The following is a 15505-nucleotide window of genomic DNA, read 5'->3' on the forward strand; positions in this document are numbered from 1 at the left end:
GCTAAAGATAGACTTTTCCTACTTTCTGAAGTTTACTATACCCCATCAGAATATGTGAGGAAATGCAGCCAGCCTCTTCTGGAAGATTAGGAGGACAGTAGGATACCGTAGCCACTCCTGGCTGATATTTGAGCCCTGCTTTCCCCACGGTCAAACCTTTCGGAGGCAGCCAGCATATGGCTTGTATCAAACTCTATATTTAGGAAGAACAACTGTGAGCTATGACAGGAATTCTCTTTAACACTTAGCCTTAAACTGAGTTCCCCTCCAGCCCCGAGCCAGGAGCAGCTCTCAGTACCAGGAGAGACACAGAGCACTTGAGCTATTTCAGCCACATGAAAAGCATCGGAATTGAGATCACAGCTCAGAGGACAACCGGAGTCCCTTCCACTCTCCAAGGAGCTTTGTATTCTTGCACCTGGCTGCCTGGGACTTTCCTTAGGCAGTAAACACTTACAGAAAGCAGGTAAGCAGAAGAACCCAGCCCTGGCAACTGGGCTTTCTAAAAGAAATTTCCTTGATATTTAACTTGAAGTGAGTACTTCTAACTTTTTAGGCTTGTGACCAGTGGTGTAGCTTCTTTGTCAGTTCCCTGTCCACTTGTGATACTGTTACTTCTGTCTTACACATTGTGTGTCTGAGAGAGTTACTGAAAGAATGTTGAGCTAATGATAGTTTTCATTGATGGTGATGTTAATAAAATGTTCACGGTCCAGATATGCTAACTGTGACCTTGAAGCTATGATGGCCAGATTTATACCTTGTCAGCTTAAAACTGATTCGGGCTCTAAGCTCAGAAGTAATCAGATTGGGGGCAGAGAAAAGATACAATGCTAGTCTTTTGGCTTACCTACATGCAAATTATTGTCAGTGTTGTTATACAATACAAGTTTAGGATGCTGTTCTCCTTTTCTTGAATTCCAGGTTTGGTTTCAATGTGAAGTTCTATCAATGCCTTGTGCACTGGTAGAACTGTCTTTTTGAAAGTTTCGTATTGGTCACAGTTTTTCCATACTTGGCTGGGTAGAGGGCAGCACTCCTTGTCCCTGTCTATGTGGGCAACAGATTCTGAGGCATGGGACCACAAAGAGATTGTCTTCTGTCCCAGCATATTTAAGGAAGAGTAAGTAAGGAGTTAGTTCAGACAGCTGACCATCTTTCTACACCCTTCTCACAAATTATTTTTAGCTATAGCACAGAAGATATTTCCCTTTGCGATGGAGCTTTATCCATTTACTTGACCTTTCAGAAGAACAAACAAAGCTCTTATTTCCAAATATTGATTGATTTGCCTCTGAATCCCTTCTTATTAAATTAGTGACATTAATGTTGACAAAGTTTTAGTAAGTCAAAGAGTTTTATTTAGAAGTTAGATATTAGATGCTGTCCAATCAAAACGAAATGGGGTTATATTGTAAATGACTCAGCAGACAGACCATTAAAAGTCCCCTCGGACTTGCAGAACTGCCAGGAAAACTCAACTGTGCTCAGCTGGCAAGCATTTCCATTATACTATAGGTTTTGTAAAAGTCAATATATGCCTTGTCAAACTTTCGATGTTTTCAAATTCTAGCCAGAGCCAGGAGACAGAGTAATCAAGTGCTGTAAAGACTACTTCTTTGGATGAAACACAGTAGTCCCAGGGGGAGAGGAGTGTGTATCTAAGGCATAGCTCTCTTTTTTTGGTCCCTAGAAGAAGCATGCAGATAAAGAGAGAAAGTGCATCCTACACTCTACATCCCTGGCGGGGGGTGAATGCAGGGCTAGGGAAACAGCCAGGGAACACTGTCTATTTTTATTCATCAGTGTGCTTTGCCCTGATTTCTCTGCAAATAATGGGGACAGCAGGAACTACTGCTGGACTGATTTACAGAATGAGAGCTGGGAGCTAACCAACTTTCTATAGGTGTCTCTATTAAAGATTGATATGGATATTAGGAGTTTCATATGCAAACGAGAATATTCTAAAACTACACAGGAAAGGAGCCCCATCCATCAGTTAGGTTGAGAGTTTCAGAAAAAAAAAACAACAACACAGCAATGCAAAAGTTAGTTCATCAGTCAGTGAAAAAACAAAATCAGTTTATTTTTTAAATCAATGCAATATAAATAACACAATCATTTATTGTTTACTTTTTAACCATTCAATCATTTATTGCAAGAACTTAGAGAAATTTCCTAATTCCCATGCTTTATCTTGATGTTCAGTAACTTTTTTAAAGTTCCCAAATAATACTATTTAAACCTTAGTTGTCCATACACAGAGAACACTTTATGCTAAGATATTTAAAGTCCTATGAGAATTTTTGCTTTACATGACTTCTGTTAGCTTTTGAGGAATGGAAACATTACAAATTATGACACTAAGATATTCATTTTGGAATTGAGCTGTGTGCCCTAGATCCAAAAATTAAAAATCCTTCATTTCCCTTTGACACTGCAGGAGAGACAGCAATCTGTCTGATACATTTCATAGAGCAAAATGTATCCTTGATTGGTCAATTTGTTGTTGCTGTTTAATTTTTTAACCATATTAAAAGAATTCGACCTGGGTCCTTACGTGTAGAGGCTATATCTTTATATTACCAAGACATTAAGGTGAAACTTTTAAAAAAAGCTATTGGTTTCCTGTATATAGCTCCCCAAACTCTATACTTGGATACACTAAATACAGAGGTGCTTTTTGTTTTGTTTTATCTCAGTGCTGGGGATTGAGCCCAGCATCTCATGCAGGCTAGGCAAGCTCTCTATCGCTGGGCTACACCCTGAGTCTTAGAGGTTTTAAAAAACATGAATTGTTGGAATTCATATAATAGAGCCTAAGACTTTAAAGATCTAAAAAGAAAAAAAACCCTAAGTGTTTCATAGAGTTCTTAGATCTTTTGTCTCTACAGGTGTTAAGGGTTGCTACATCAGTTCTTCTCTGTACTTAAGGCTGTAGATCAGTATAGGACTCAGAAGTTATTAGCCGTGGGCAATGGCAATAAAACAATAAATATCTGCATCATGCCTTTCACAAGGCCTTTCCAGCAACACTGTGTCATTTTAAATATGATTGCCACCTGTGAAACAGGTTAAAAGAATCAAAGGAAGAAGAAATGAGCCTAGAAATGTTGAGTAACATTGCCCAGGTAACATAGGACTTGTGACAAATGCCAACACCACTCCCTGTGTCCATTTACTCATGTGTTAACACATACACTTACCAGACAAGAAAGAGAACTCAGTCGACCTATTTTATAGTTTGGGTTTAGAACACAGCGTGTTTTTTAATTTGATGAATATTTAACTTTTCATTTGATCCTGTCAATGTTTAATAGACAAAGCTATAAAAACAGACCAAAGCTGAGATATTATTCCCTATTCTATTAGCTCCACAGCCTGTGTCCCCAAATATCTTCAGTCACGGTATCTTAATCAGGTCTCATGCGTTGCAAGAAAGCAAAAGTCTTTTGAGAAGAAAGCACCTCTACATGTTGGGGATCTGCATTCTCACAGAAGTCCTACTTGCCTTCTGACACTGTTCTGTTGAAAGAAAGAAAGACAGGCAAGACATGGTCTGCTGTCTGTGTTTTATAGCTCGGACTCTGTGTGAGGCACCCTGCAGAGGGTCTGGACAGGACGCACAGAGCTGTGAGAAGAGACTGGAGTGGAGAGCATTGCAGTAGTAGGGACGTAATACAGGCTACTTCTCTTTGGGTGTTCAACAAAGAGCAGGCACTTTCAATGGACTCACCACCCTGGCAGCAATGATTTCAGATCAAAAGTTCAGTTTCAAGTGGAGAGGCTCTGAGGCCTGAACAAAGGTGTTTTATTCCCGCCACTTCTTTGTTTTGCTGCTCTTGGCAAAGAGTTAGGAGGGCAGGGAAGGAGATGATAGGACCTTTCAAGTTTCTGATTGCCTATCATTAGTATCAGGGGCCAGGCATCTCAGCATTTCTCCTCCTGAATGATTTATTGGGGTGCTCTAGTGTTCCCTATCCCCAAGGCATTCGGAAGGAGAGTCTCTAAGTAACTTTGGAAACTGAGACTGAAAGAATATATGGCCAGTGAAAGAGGTGACTGCCCAGTTGAATTATGACTTAAATTCTAATTTATCAAGACTGAGAATCTGAATGCTGCCACCTCTGATAGTTTCTTACCTGTTTTTTTAGGAATAAGACTGCGTGAATATGTCAAAACAGCCAGTTTCCAATGTCAGAGCCATCCAGGTAAGAAAACATGTTTGTGTTTTAATGTCACCTCTATGACTTTTAGCCTGATTGTTTAATAAATCATACTTATTGTGATTGCTCACCTCCAACTGATAATTAACTTCAAGAAGAAAAGAAAGTTCCTCTTTATAAGACTTGTAAGGTATGATTGAGAAAGGATATAAGACTAATTAGGTACAATGGAGAAAAGAGAAGCTATTTTTGCGTAAATGTCCTGAATTGTAAAACAATCAAAGTTTATGAATGAGAATTATCTTCCACAAAAATGTAGTGTGTTCACAATAACCTATTATGTACTTTATACCTAGAAGGGAGGAGCTCAAAGACTCCAAACATAAAGCAATGATAAGGAGAAATGAGAATTACTCTCAAACAGTCCACATTGTATACTTGTATTAAAATATCATGCTGTTAAAATATACTATACAACATAAATATTTGCAATTATTACATGTTAATTTTAAAATGTAATATGCTTTTTGATTTATAAGTTTTTATATACTCATTGATGGAAGATGGAATATTCAAATTCCATTTTATACCCAATTAATATAAGGATATATGAATAGGTTGCAATTTGTTATTTCATTTGTTTCAAATATCTCTTTTGGAACTGTGGGTGTAGCTCAATGGTAGAGTACTTGTTAACATGAATGAGGCCCTGGATTCAATCCCATGCACCAAAAATAAAATAAAATACATCTTTCTTTAAATAATATCCTTTTGTAGTCAAGTGTTTTTCCCGAGTCTTCAGTATTTATTTTTTAAAGTCCATACATTATTAATTCTTCTAATGCCATCCAAGCAAACAAATTTTTTGGTTGTTTAAATTGACTTAAGTGTCACCCACAAAAAGGGGAGAGGGAAGCAGGCATTTTGAAACAAAAATACAATTATTAAAATAACTTTCAGTATTTGTTTTTACTCAATATCTAATTTGATATTTTTCTTAAGGGCTCTGTATTTGACTCTCAAATGACTCCTACCCCGAGACTCTGGGCACAATGCTTTATTGTAAAATTCCATCTTTCTTTTCCATCAGTATGGAGCCCATCTGTGTTTTCTCCAAAGGAACCTTTTTTTCCTTCCTGAACTTTATCTGAATACTTCAGGACATAAAACAGTCCCTGAACATTTTAGCTTTGATGCACCATCCATCAGAGCATAAACACAGCCACAAATGGTTGACCAAGTTTTGGAGGGAAGGTACATGTGGCTGGACTGTGAACACATTATTAAGGATTTTAGAAATCCTAGCACCCACTGGTGGTGGAGGTGGGGGGAAGGACAGATCTTTACTTTGTCATGACTTATGCATATCCTTAAATTGATGGGGTTCTTAAGTGGCAGGATGCATAACAACCTCTGGAACCTGTCACTAAACAAGCCACCAAGGAGAAGCCTATGCATTTGGCAAGGATTCTGTTCCACATTGTGACCATTAGCCCTCTGGTGCCTACCTCATGGGTCTCTGACATAGCCTGACAGTGACAGTGGTAATTATTTTGTCTCCCAGACCTGTGAACATCTTTGGAGCCTTTGAATCTTCTCTTTTACCCAGTGTACAAACAGTGGCATGGATTCTGGAATCAGATTGCCATCTTGTGTTAGTGAGGATCATGGGAAAATTACTTACCTCTCTATGCTTCCATTTCCGAATATTTGAAATGGAGATCATAGTAGTACTCATCATCTAGGGCTACATGTATAAAATGCTGAAAGCAGCTTAGTAAGTGAGCACTCATTGGAGATCAACAATTATTAGGATCATTCAGGAATAATTTATGTCAGAGTTATGAGAAATACTACCATTTTATCATTACACTTACATCTCCTGAAGTGCTAAATATTAAATTTCCTTTTTCATTTTGCAGTACCCCCAAACATGGTCTTTTTTTTGCTTCTTTTCCTTTTAAAACTGAAAGTGTGTTGATTTGTCTTCCTTATTGCACTCTGGCCTCACTCAAATCTACACTGAAAATTCACCAACATTTTATTTTCTCAATTTGACCTTGATATATTTTTACATCTGTAATATTTAAAAAGCTGCTATTGATTATTCTAATAGTTGTTATTATGCTGCATTGTAAAAATATCCATCCACTTTCCTAACAAGGGCGATACAGTGATTCCTTATGGATGTGGTTTTGCCTCTTCCGTTATATTTTATGCCACACAAAAAGCCCAATTTAATGCACCTTCAAGTGAAATATTGTTTCTTGTGGCTAAATAGGATAAGCACTATCTGATATTTTCCTATCATCTTTACATTAGCTTTAAGTAGGGCACATTAGATAAAATATGAAAATGGTTACACTACACAAAATGGTTTATAGGAGGAACATTATCTAGATAATGGTCCTCTCTGAAGCAAATAGAAAACCCAGATTGATGAGGGAGTACCTAATTGTGTAAATACCATTTAAAGTTTTTAAGTTTTTTCTTCAAAACACTCTAGTGTTTCATTTTATTAGAAGCTTATCTTTAATTCAGTTCAATTATCATTTTCTGGGTGCAGAATATGTGCCAGGCACTGTAGTAAGTATTTAGGGTACGCAAAGATGAGTCGAAACCTATGTCCTGTATTTCGGAAGCTTATAGTCCCTACCTGACTTTGGGAAAGTTATTTGTTCTCTTTGTGCATCAGTTTTCTCATCTGTCAAGAAGGGAATTAATAATAAGTACCTTGTTTCTGTGAGGGTAAAATGAATTTAACACATGTAAATGCTTAGGCTAGTGTGTGGATCATGGTAATTGTTTAATAACTAGCTGTTATCATTATAACCGCCATCATCATCTAGTTCAACAGTTCTCAAAATGTGACCCTTGGAATATCAGTTTTATGGAATATTGTTAATTAGATTAAAGGTTTCCTTGAGTAAGTGTTTGGGAAATTTTCTCAGAGTCCATAATTGTTAATAGAATCATGTTATTTTTACAAGGGTAGCAGTATATGCAATATTTTCTAAACAGTGAGTATCTTGCAGGTTGTATTTTGCCATGCAGACTTCTAGAAGCAATGACTTAGAACTCTATTTTGTCTGACTTGGATATACTTAAACTATTTTCAACCATACTTTCTACAGGCAGACATTTTAAGACATGAGTTACTGCACCTTCATGTATTAGAAAACAAGGTATCAACAGGTTCAAATCTTGTGACTTTAGTTTGCCCTTCGTTTACCTTTCTGTAAAATGGGGACAGTATATTACTTCAGGGGATTGTTATAATGAGCACACAAAATAATGTGTGGGGAGAGTCTGGTTTATAGTATACGCATTCCTTAAGAGGTGACTCTTCTAGATGTCTAAGTAGTGCATAGACTGTCCCTTCTCTTTGATTGGCTCTATCTCCTCTGTGTACCAGAATATGAGGCAGACCAGAACTAGACACACCCTTAGAAGAGGTGTCTTTCACATGCATCTTGAAGAAGAGATGGCCTTTGAATTGTAAGGGGATTTAAAGCCTACTCTTTTTTTTTTTCACTATATTAAATAAATACCATCCATGTCACAAAAACATCCTGAAGGAATCAGTTGATTCTTCTGGAGCCGGAAGAGAGCCTTCGGCTCTTAAACAACTGATACATTTCTATCCCAGAGGTTGGCAAACCTCTTATGTAAAGGATCACATAGTAAATAGGCTTTGGGGATGTTTGATATCTATTCCAACTACTCAGCTCTGTTATTATACCACCAGGTAACCATAGGCCCTACATATATGAATGAATGTGGCTCTGATCTAATGAAATTTTATTTCAAAAATCAGGTGGTGGGCTGGATTTGGCCTGTGGATCTTGGATTGCCAACCCGGTTATGGACTCTCTAGGTTGCTTATTATATCCCCCTTTTTTTTTTTGGGTACCGGGGATTGAACTCTGGTCCTTGCCCTTGCACAGCAGGCGGTGAAACCACTGAGCTAAATCCCCGGCCCTATATCCCATTGTTGATGGATGGGGAGCTGCAACCAAGGTAACATCAGCACACTCAACACTAAGTCTTCGCCCTTCAGATGAAAGAATTTTATGTGACAGGTGGTGGGGAAAGTTAGAGCTGCTGGGAAATCCAATCCTATCAGTTATCTGCTTGGTGACTTTCCCTAATGAGGCCAAGTGACACTGGCCACTGGCAGCACCTGCCTGTTCTTCCTCTTTCTCCTGAACATACCCCCTTTGGGAACCATCACAGGGCTCCCCGGGGCTCCAGCTCACACAGAGCCAATCTTCTCTGGGTTTTCACTGGCCCTCTCTCTCCACCATTGATCAAAGTAAGCTATTATCTATTATTTGTCCTCTCCTGGGAGACCTGAGAGCTTCATGGCTGACTGGAAAAGAATCCTGTGTCTTAGCTCTGCTATGTGACCTCACCCACCTGATTCTCGTGATCTACAAAAGGAGGGTGTTGTAAGTGATCTCTAAGCCTTTGACCAGCTTTCAATAGCCTATGAATTTCTTGAGAACAATGTCTAAGGTTTATTAATAAGATGATATAATAGCTATAGTTATTCAGGATTTGTTTATTGTGTATTTAACACAGTGCAATGATATTTCCATGGATCATAAAGTCATGTTTGGAGAAATGAAATACCACATCTGGGATTACATAACTTGTCAGTAGGAAAGTCAGAACCTGAAATCAGTTGTTCAGTCTGATCCCAAAGCCTGTGTCCAGAACTACTCTGCAATTCTGTCTAGTGTTGTTTCTTCCCATCTGTAACTTTGGCACAGAGTACAAGGCTAGATGAGTTGCTATGGGAGATCTCAAGGGTAATTGAAAGTGCCAAGCTTACTTGAGGGAAAATTAGCACTTTATGGATGCTGGGTGGCTTCCCTTAAAAGAATTTAACTGACATTCAGAAATAGTGTCAGCATTTCAGCGAAGAAACTAATAGCCTACTGCAATTAAAGTCACGTTAAAAGCAAGTTGTTTGGAGTGAAAAGTGCAAAGTAAAGTGAATTAGTGACAAACATAGCCTTGAAATACAAGCGACCATGGCCACTGAATCACCTCTGGCCTAATTGACTTAATCAACCTGTTTGTGAAACTAAATCTAACTCCTTTATCATACATTCAAAGGAATGATTACACGAGCCCTCCATTGTTAGTGAGCATGTGGCTTCTTACAATGGGAAGTTTTCCACTGCTACTCAATCCACGTGTATAACAGAATATTTCGATGCCTCATATTTTAGTATTTCTTTCCCTTCCCCACTTGTTATCATTGCTCTTCTGTTCTTCATTGCCCAGGCCATAAAAATCTCCATGAAAGAAGAAAACAGTCTCCTTTGAGGCCAATAATCCATACAGTCAGGTGTAAGTCACTTTAAGTGTTTCCTGTGTAGGATTTCGAGTTTAAGAAGATTTCAAGTGTATGACAGTAGTTGGTACAAAGGAACATAGTATCACTGTGCTTGATTGTTCAGTTAATCCAGTACATCAGTTAAGCTAAAAAAATCACAATAATGATATATGTCTTCCTTCAATATTTTATTTAAAGTTAAAGCAAAAAAAAATCATTGCAAAGTAGAGCCAAGGTCTTGTCTTCGATTATTGGTCTACTGCTCTTTTCTTGCATAAACTACTATAGTACGTTACGATTTCTAAAAATTATCTAAAGAGTAGCAATAATTTGAGTGTAGCAGTCAGACAGACTTTCAAGTAGATTTTTGCTTCTTCAGCAAATGGCCTGTGCTGCTCTGATCAGGGCTCTGAACTTGGTTTGGGTGTTTTTTGTTGTTGTTGTTGTTGTTTGGGGGTTTTTTTGTGTGTGTGTGTGAGACAAGGTCTCACTATATAGTTCAGGCCAGCCTTGAACTCACGAAGTAACCCAGGTTGGCCTTGGATTTATGGTGCTCCTCCTGCCTCAGCCTCCCGAGTTCTGGGATTATAGGCATTCGCTACTACACCCAGCCTAGGGCTCTGTACTTGTGGCAAGAGGCAAGCAGTCATATACTGGCTGAAAATGTCATTTCTGAATTCTGACATTTAGAAGTACTTTAGAAATACAACCTGCCCGCAAGCAATTGTGCACATTATCTTAATAGCTGTACAGTACATTCTTGAAATCTGCTTTTCCCTGGATGACGAGACTACAGTTGAATCATTCAGGAAATTATTGAAGAGAACAAAAAGTGTTGAGAGCAGACAAAAAGAAAACCTTTTAGTGTGAAACATCCTGGGTGAAAACAGTGGCTGAGTGGGAGTTTCTCAAAATTATGTTGAGTGGGGAAGTTTTGTGTGTTTTGAGTCTATTCGACATTTCAGGAGTTCCTAAGCAGTTGTACATTCTAGTGGCGCAGAATTTTATTTTAAAATAAATTGACTATATTTTAATTGGTATATGTGTGTATCTTTCTGTTTGTCTTTCTTCTTTCAGGTTAACTTCTCAAAATGGACTCTTGATTTTCGAATCAGAAAATACATCTCTTTCTGAAAGTTTTCTGTAAAGATGCTATAGATCTCAAAATGTCATAGCCTGCTCCATTCTGAGAAGGGCTAAGGCTGGGAGAATGGAAAGAGCAGAAAGGAATACTGAAAACTGCAACCCTATAGAATTTCTTTTGCCTGTGTCCTGGATGAATGTCCTGGGGGAGGCTATAGATTCTGGCAGGAGCTGGTGGGAACCTTTGAAAACTAAAGACAGAATCAATGAGGGGGGGCATCAGAAACAAATACACAATGTTCAAAAAACTCACAGTGGGCTCAAAAAAGGAGAGGCAGAGGGGGGACACAAATGGAGAGGGAGATAGGAGTACAATGGCTGTGGAAAGCAAAGTTCAATAGAAATTGTTAGTACCCAAGGGCTGGGACCTATCAGAATCCAACCCAAGGGGGAACAAAGATGTACTTCCATTGTAAGACACACAGGAGTGGTTGTAGAGGGAATATTGTTTCCAGAATCCTCCTGGCTTAAAGCCTGGAGCCAAACAAGGAGAACAATACAAATAATTAACGGAGTGGTGGAATTAACTTACAGGGAATTCTTTCTACTTTTCTTCACCTGGTGAGATCAAGTGTAGTATTAATTTCACATCAGATAGGTCTTCTATTGGGGAACTGTATCCTGTTCTGGCAAAAGATGATCTAGTAGATTTTTTTCCAGTCCCAACTTGGAGGATGTAACAAATTATGTATAGCTTGGGAAAGTGATGCCCTGGGTCTGCTGCACCAGGGGTAGGTTTTGAAAATATCTAAAATGAGTAAACTTCAAGGAGGGAAAAGAAATACAAAAAGTTGCATTCCAAAAGAAATAAAAAGCAAGAGCTGATTTCTTTTCCATGTGCACAGAATCTATATAGAGAAGGAAGCCCAATCTTATATTGACTCTAGGTCATTGATGTTGTTTGTTTTGTGTTTGTTTATCCTTTCATAAAATATAGCTTATGTTCCAAACCCATTTTGGATAGCAAATGCCATACCCAATGTTCAGGTGAAAAAACTGAGTATTTTATTTTTATTCAAACGCAGAACAAATAAGTGAAAAAGGCAAGAATATAAACCAATTCTCTGGCCAATGGAATAAAACAGAGATCTGCAGGCCTACATTTTCCTATCAAATTCAAGATATTTTTCTTATGGCTATAATTTAGTCTATAACTTGTGACTCAAATGTCACTGCCCTTCAATTGCATTAATGAAACATCGCCGATCACCTTGTTATGAGTGAGTGCACGCTGCAGTTGACAAAGCACTCCTCTTCCTCCCTCACTGATGCACATTAATGATTGGACACTGGGCGTGTTTTCAGGCTGCTTTTGTTCCTGTCAATATTTGCTGCCATAAAACCCCATTTAGCTTCCGGATTTCTTGAGTGATGCGTTAAAGAAGAAAAAGTGTCAAGTCAGTGAGTTAATGGACCATTTTTTAATGTGGTTTTTCTTTGGCATCTATTCTAGAGTTATCCATTTTGTGTACCCTTTCCAAAAGCTAATCTCAAAATATAAGTCTGCAATTTTAGAGCTGATTAGAGCTCACTTTGGCCAAGTGAAATAGACTCTTCAGAGAGCAGTTTGGTAGAGTGAAAAGGTCTGACTCTAAAGTTTCACAGTTTTAACTTGGAATCCTGGCCTGTACTATTTGAGTGACCTTGAGAAAATTATTGAACTTCTTTGAGGCTCAGTTTCTTCATCAGTAAAACAAAGAGAATAATACTAACCTCAGAAGACTCTCGAGGATGACAACATTTGAAGCCTCGATCTCCACCTATTATGCATTTTTTTTTAGTACCGGGGATCAAACTCGAGTTCTTGTGCTTGTGAGGCAGGCAGTGGAACCACTGAGCTAAACCCCCGACCCCTATTATGCATTTTTAATGTTTATTCAATACTTTATTTCAAGGAAAGATTTTATTTTATTTTTTGAGACAGGATGTCACTATGTAGTTCAGGCTGACCTTGAACTTGCTATGTAGCCCAGGCTGGCCTTGAACTTGAAGTGATCCTCCTGCCTCAGCCTCCCGAGTGCTGGGATTCCAGGCGTGCACCACCACACCTGGCTGAAGGAAAGATTTTATAGTCATGAGATTTGAAAACCTCTCATGTACCCTAATATTAACATTACCAATGAGGATAATGTGGCATAGAGCAGCTGTCACTTTTTCAAGTACAGAGAATCCATAGTAACTCCTAGCATTGGGCTCTTCTCACTACCATAAACTACCTATGACCCATAGAAAGGCTATGTGAATTTCTAAAATTGATCTCCCAGGAGGAAAAGGTAGTTGTCTTATAGCATATGTTTTATCCTATTATTATGGATGACTTTTACATGTTCCCTAACTGAAAACTGCAACCTACAATAGAGCATACCTACTTGATTGATTAAATGGGTTTAATTGAACTCACCATTATGAAGATACCCCCTATAGATGCCTGATAAATAGGCTGAATGCAGGTGATCCAACTAAACTCTTAATTGATTAACCTTCTCCCAAACAGTGCTTATATGTACTTTGGCCCTCTTTCATTCCAACTCTAATGATGGAAATAGCCCATTGGTCTAACATAGACTATCTTTTCTCATTTACCTTGTTTTGACCTTATTTCAGGACCTTATATTTTATCCAATCTAAAAAGTGCTAATTGTAGAAATACCTTATTTTATTTTCTTTTGCTCTGGTTGTTGTTTTTGTGGTGCTGGGGATCGAGCCCAAGTCCTCATCTATGCTAAGTGGGTGCTTTACCACTGAGCTACATTCTCAGCTAAACTGTCCATTTATGTCCTGCTAAGAAATAAAGCAAACATGCCAATTAAATTTTTTTTAATTCTTTTATTGGTACATTTTAGGTATACAACACAATTACATTTCTCATTGGGAACTTGTACCTTTACATGATGCATCTTGGTTCTTATTTTTTCCCCATTCCTAGCCCTCCCTTCACCCCCTCCACCCTTCCCTATTTACAAAGACTTTATTTCCATTTTTTCCATTTCTCATCATTTTTTCCTTTCCCTTCTTTCCTTTCCCCTGCCCCTCCCACTACCCCTACCCATTTGGACCTTTTCTTCCTATTTTACATTATCAATTATTCATTCTAATCATTGGTACATTTTAGGTATACAATATAATGACATTCATCATTGGAAATTTGCAACTTTACATAATCTCTCTTGGTTCTTATTTTTCTTCCTTGCCCAGCCCTCCCATCAACCCCTCCAGTCCTCCCTACTTACAAAGATTTTGCTCCTATTTTTGCATTTTCTCATATTAATCCCATTCCTTTCTATCCTTTCCCCTAGCCCTCCCACTTCCTTCCCCTTTGCCCCTTTTCTTCCTATTTCACATTACCTATTATACATTTTAGTCCTTATTTACACTTTCAGTTTCTCACAGCAGAGAATCTATTCGGGATTTATACATGTGTGTCCTATTTATTTCACTTAAGAGTATTGCCTCAATGTGCATCCACTTAGCTATAAATGTCTCTAATTTCTCATTTTTTATGGCTGAGTAGTACTCCATTTTATAAAAACACCACATTTTCTTTATCCAGTCTCCAGTTGATGGGCATTTGGGCTGTTTCCAAGTTTTAGCTATCACAAACTGTGCTGCTAAGAACATGGGTATACATATATCACTGTGGTATGATTCTTTTAATTCTTTGGGAAAATTCCCAGCAGTGGAATAGCGGGGTCAAATGGGACTTTCAGTCCTAGTTCTTTGAGGTATCTCCATACTGATTTCCACAGTGGTTGCACCAGTCTACACTCCCACCAGCAGTGGAGCAGGGTTCCTCTTTCCCCACAGCCCTGCCAGCATTTGTTATTGGTTGATTTCATGATAGCAGCCATTCTTTCTGGGGTGAGGTGGAATCTCAGCATTGTTTTCATTTGCATCTCTCGAATGACCAGTGATGTTGAACATTTTTTCTTATGTGCTATTTGTACTTCTTTGTCTGAGAAATAAAAAGTTTCAAAGCCTGTAGTTTAGAAAAGTCATTTGCTCTTCTCTGTGGAAGAAGAGCATAGACCAGTCATGCTGCGTGAACATGGACATTGGGTACTTCATGTGTCATGGTTTAATTGTTCCCCTGGCAACAGAGCTTATACCAGGTGACTCTAAATGGACTTTATCATACTTCCTAATAATTTCATTTGGTGCAGTATCAAAATCATCCAACCTGTATCATAGGATAATGAAGTATTTTGTTCCTTTTGCTCAGGCATCACTTACATTCATAACATGAAAATGAAATTTCAACTTTTCAAACTCACATATCCAGTTACTTATAAGGTAATACTATCTTCAGTGGAAAACTTGTTTTTTTTTAAAGCATGTTTTATGTGAGTGAAAATACTGGTTGAAGATGTTTTTGGTCTGCATTATTTTCATTTTCATATCTGACAAACAGGCAGAATTCAAATTTACACCTTCTCTTCCCAAGTTCAAATTATTATATCAACATATACTGACATAACTTAGAATATTTCATGTATACTAGAAGGTATTTTATATTTACTATGGGCGGAGATTAGTATGTTATTTTAACAAAAGACCAGAATTGATGGCTTTGTAATACAAAGGGAACTCGATGTTCCAGCACTTTCCTTACTCTTTCTTGACCCACACAAAAGTATGCTGGGGAGACAATAGAAGAATGTCACTTGCAAAGACTTAAGGCAATGCTGAAAGAATGTTATAGAAAGGAGGCAGCTTAGCTGGTGTGAATCTTTCTCCTCCTGCGCCATGATAAATCTGCAGGAACTTCAAGGAGGGCTGAGGTGTGGGATGACTTCTGCGGATGTGCTTTCCTCCTTTCTGATCATTATATGTTCTTTCCTTGTCCCTGAGA

At 38.2% G+C, this 15505-nt stretch overlaps 1 protein-coding gene across 1 annotated transcript in view; it reads left to right on the forward strand.

Annotated features, from left to right (window-relative positions):
- Positions 1 to 271: 271 nt before the first annotated feature.
- Positions 272 to 15505, forward strand: part of Smpx (small muscle protein X-linked) — a 46433-nt gene continuing 31199 nt past the window's right edge. Inside the window, exons 1-2 of the mRNA XM_004866186.4 lie at positions 272 to 466; positions 4155 to 4211. Coding sequence (XP_004866243.1) covers positions 4173 to 4211 — 39 coding nt within the window. The 5' untranslated portion in view covers positions 272 to 466; positions 4155 to 4172. The remainder of the gene's footprint in view (positions 467 to 4154; positions 4212 to 15505) is intronic.

The sequence above is a fragment of the Heterocephalus glaber genome, unplaced genomic scaffold, assembly GCF_053883595.1.
Source record: "Heterocephalus glaber isolate CG9 unplaced genomic scaffold, H.glaber_assembly_v1.0 deba00001594, whole genome shotgun sequence".
Lineage (NCBI taxonomy): Eukaryota > Metazoa > Chordata > Mammalia > Rodentia > Bathyergidae > Heterocephalus > Heterocephalus glaber.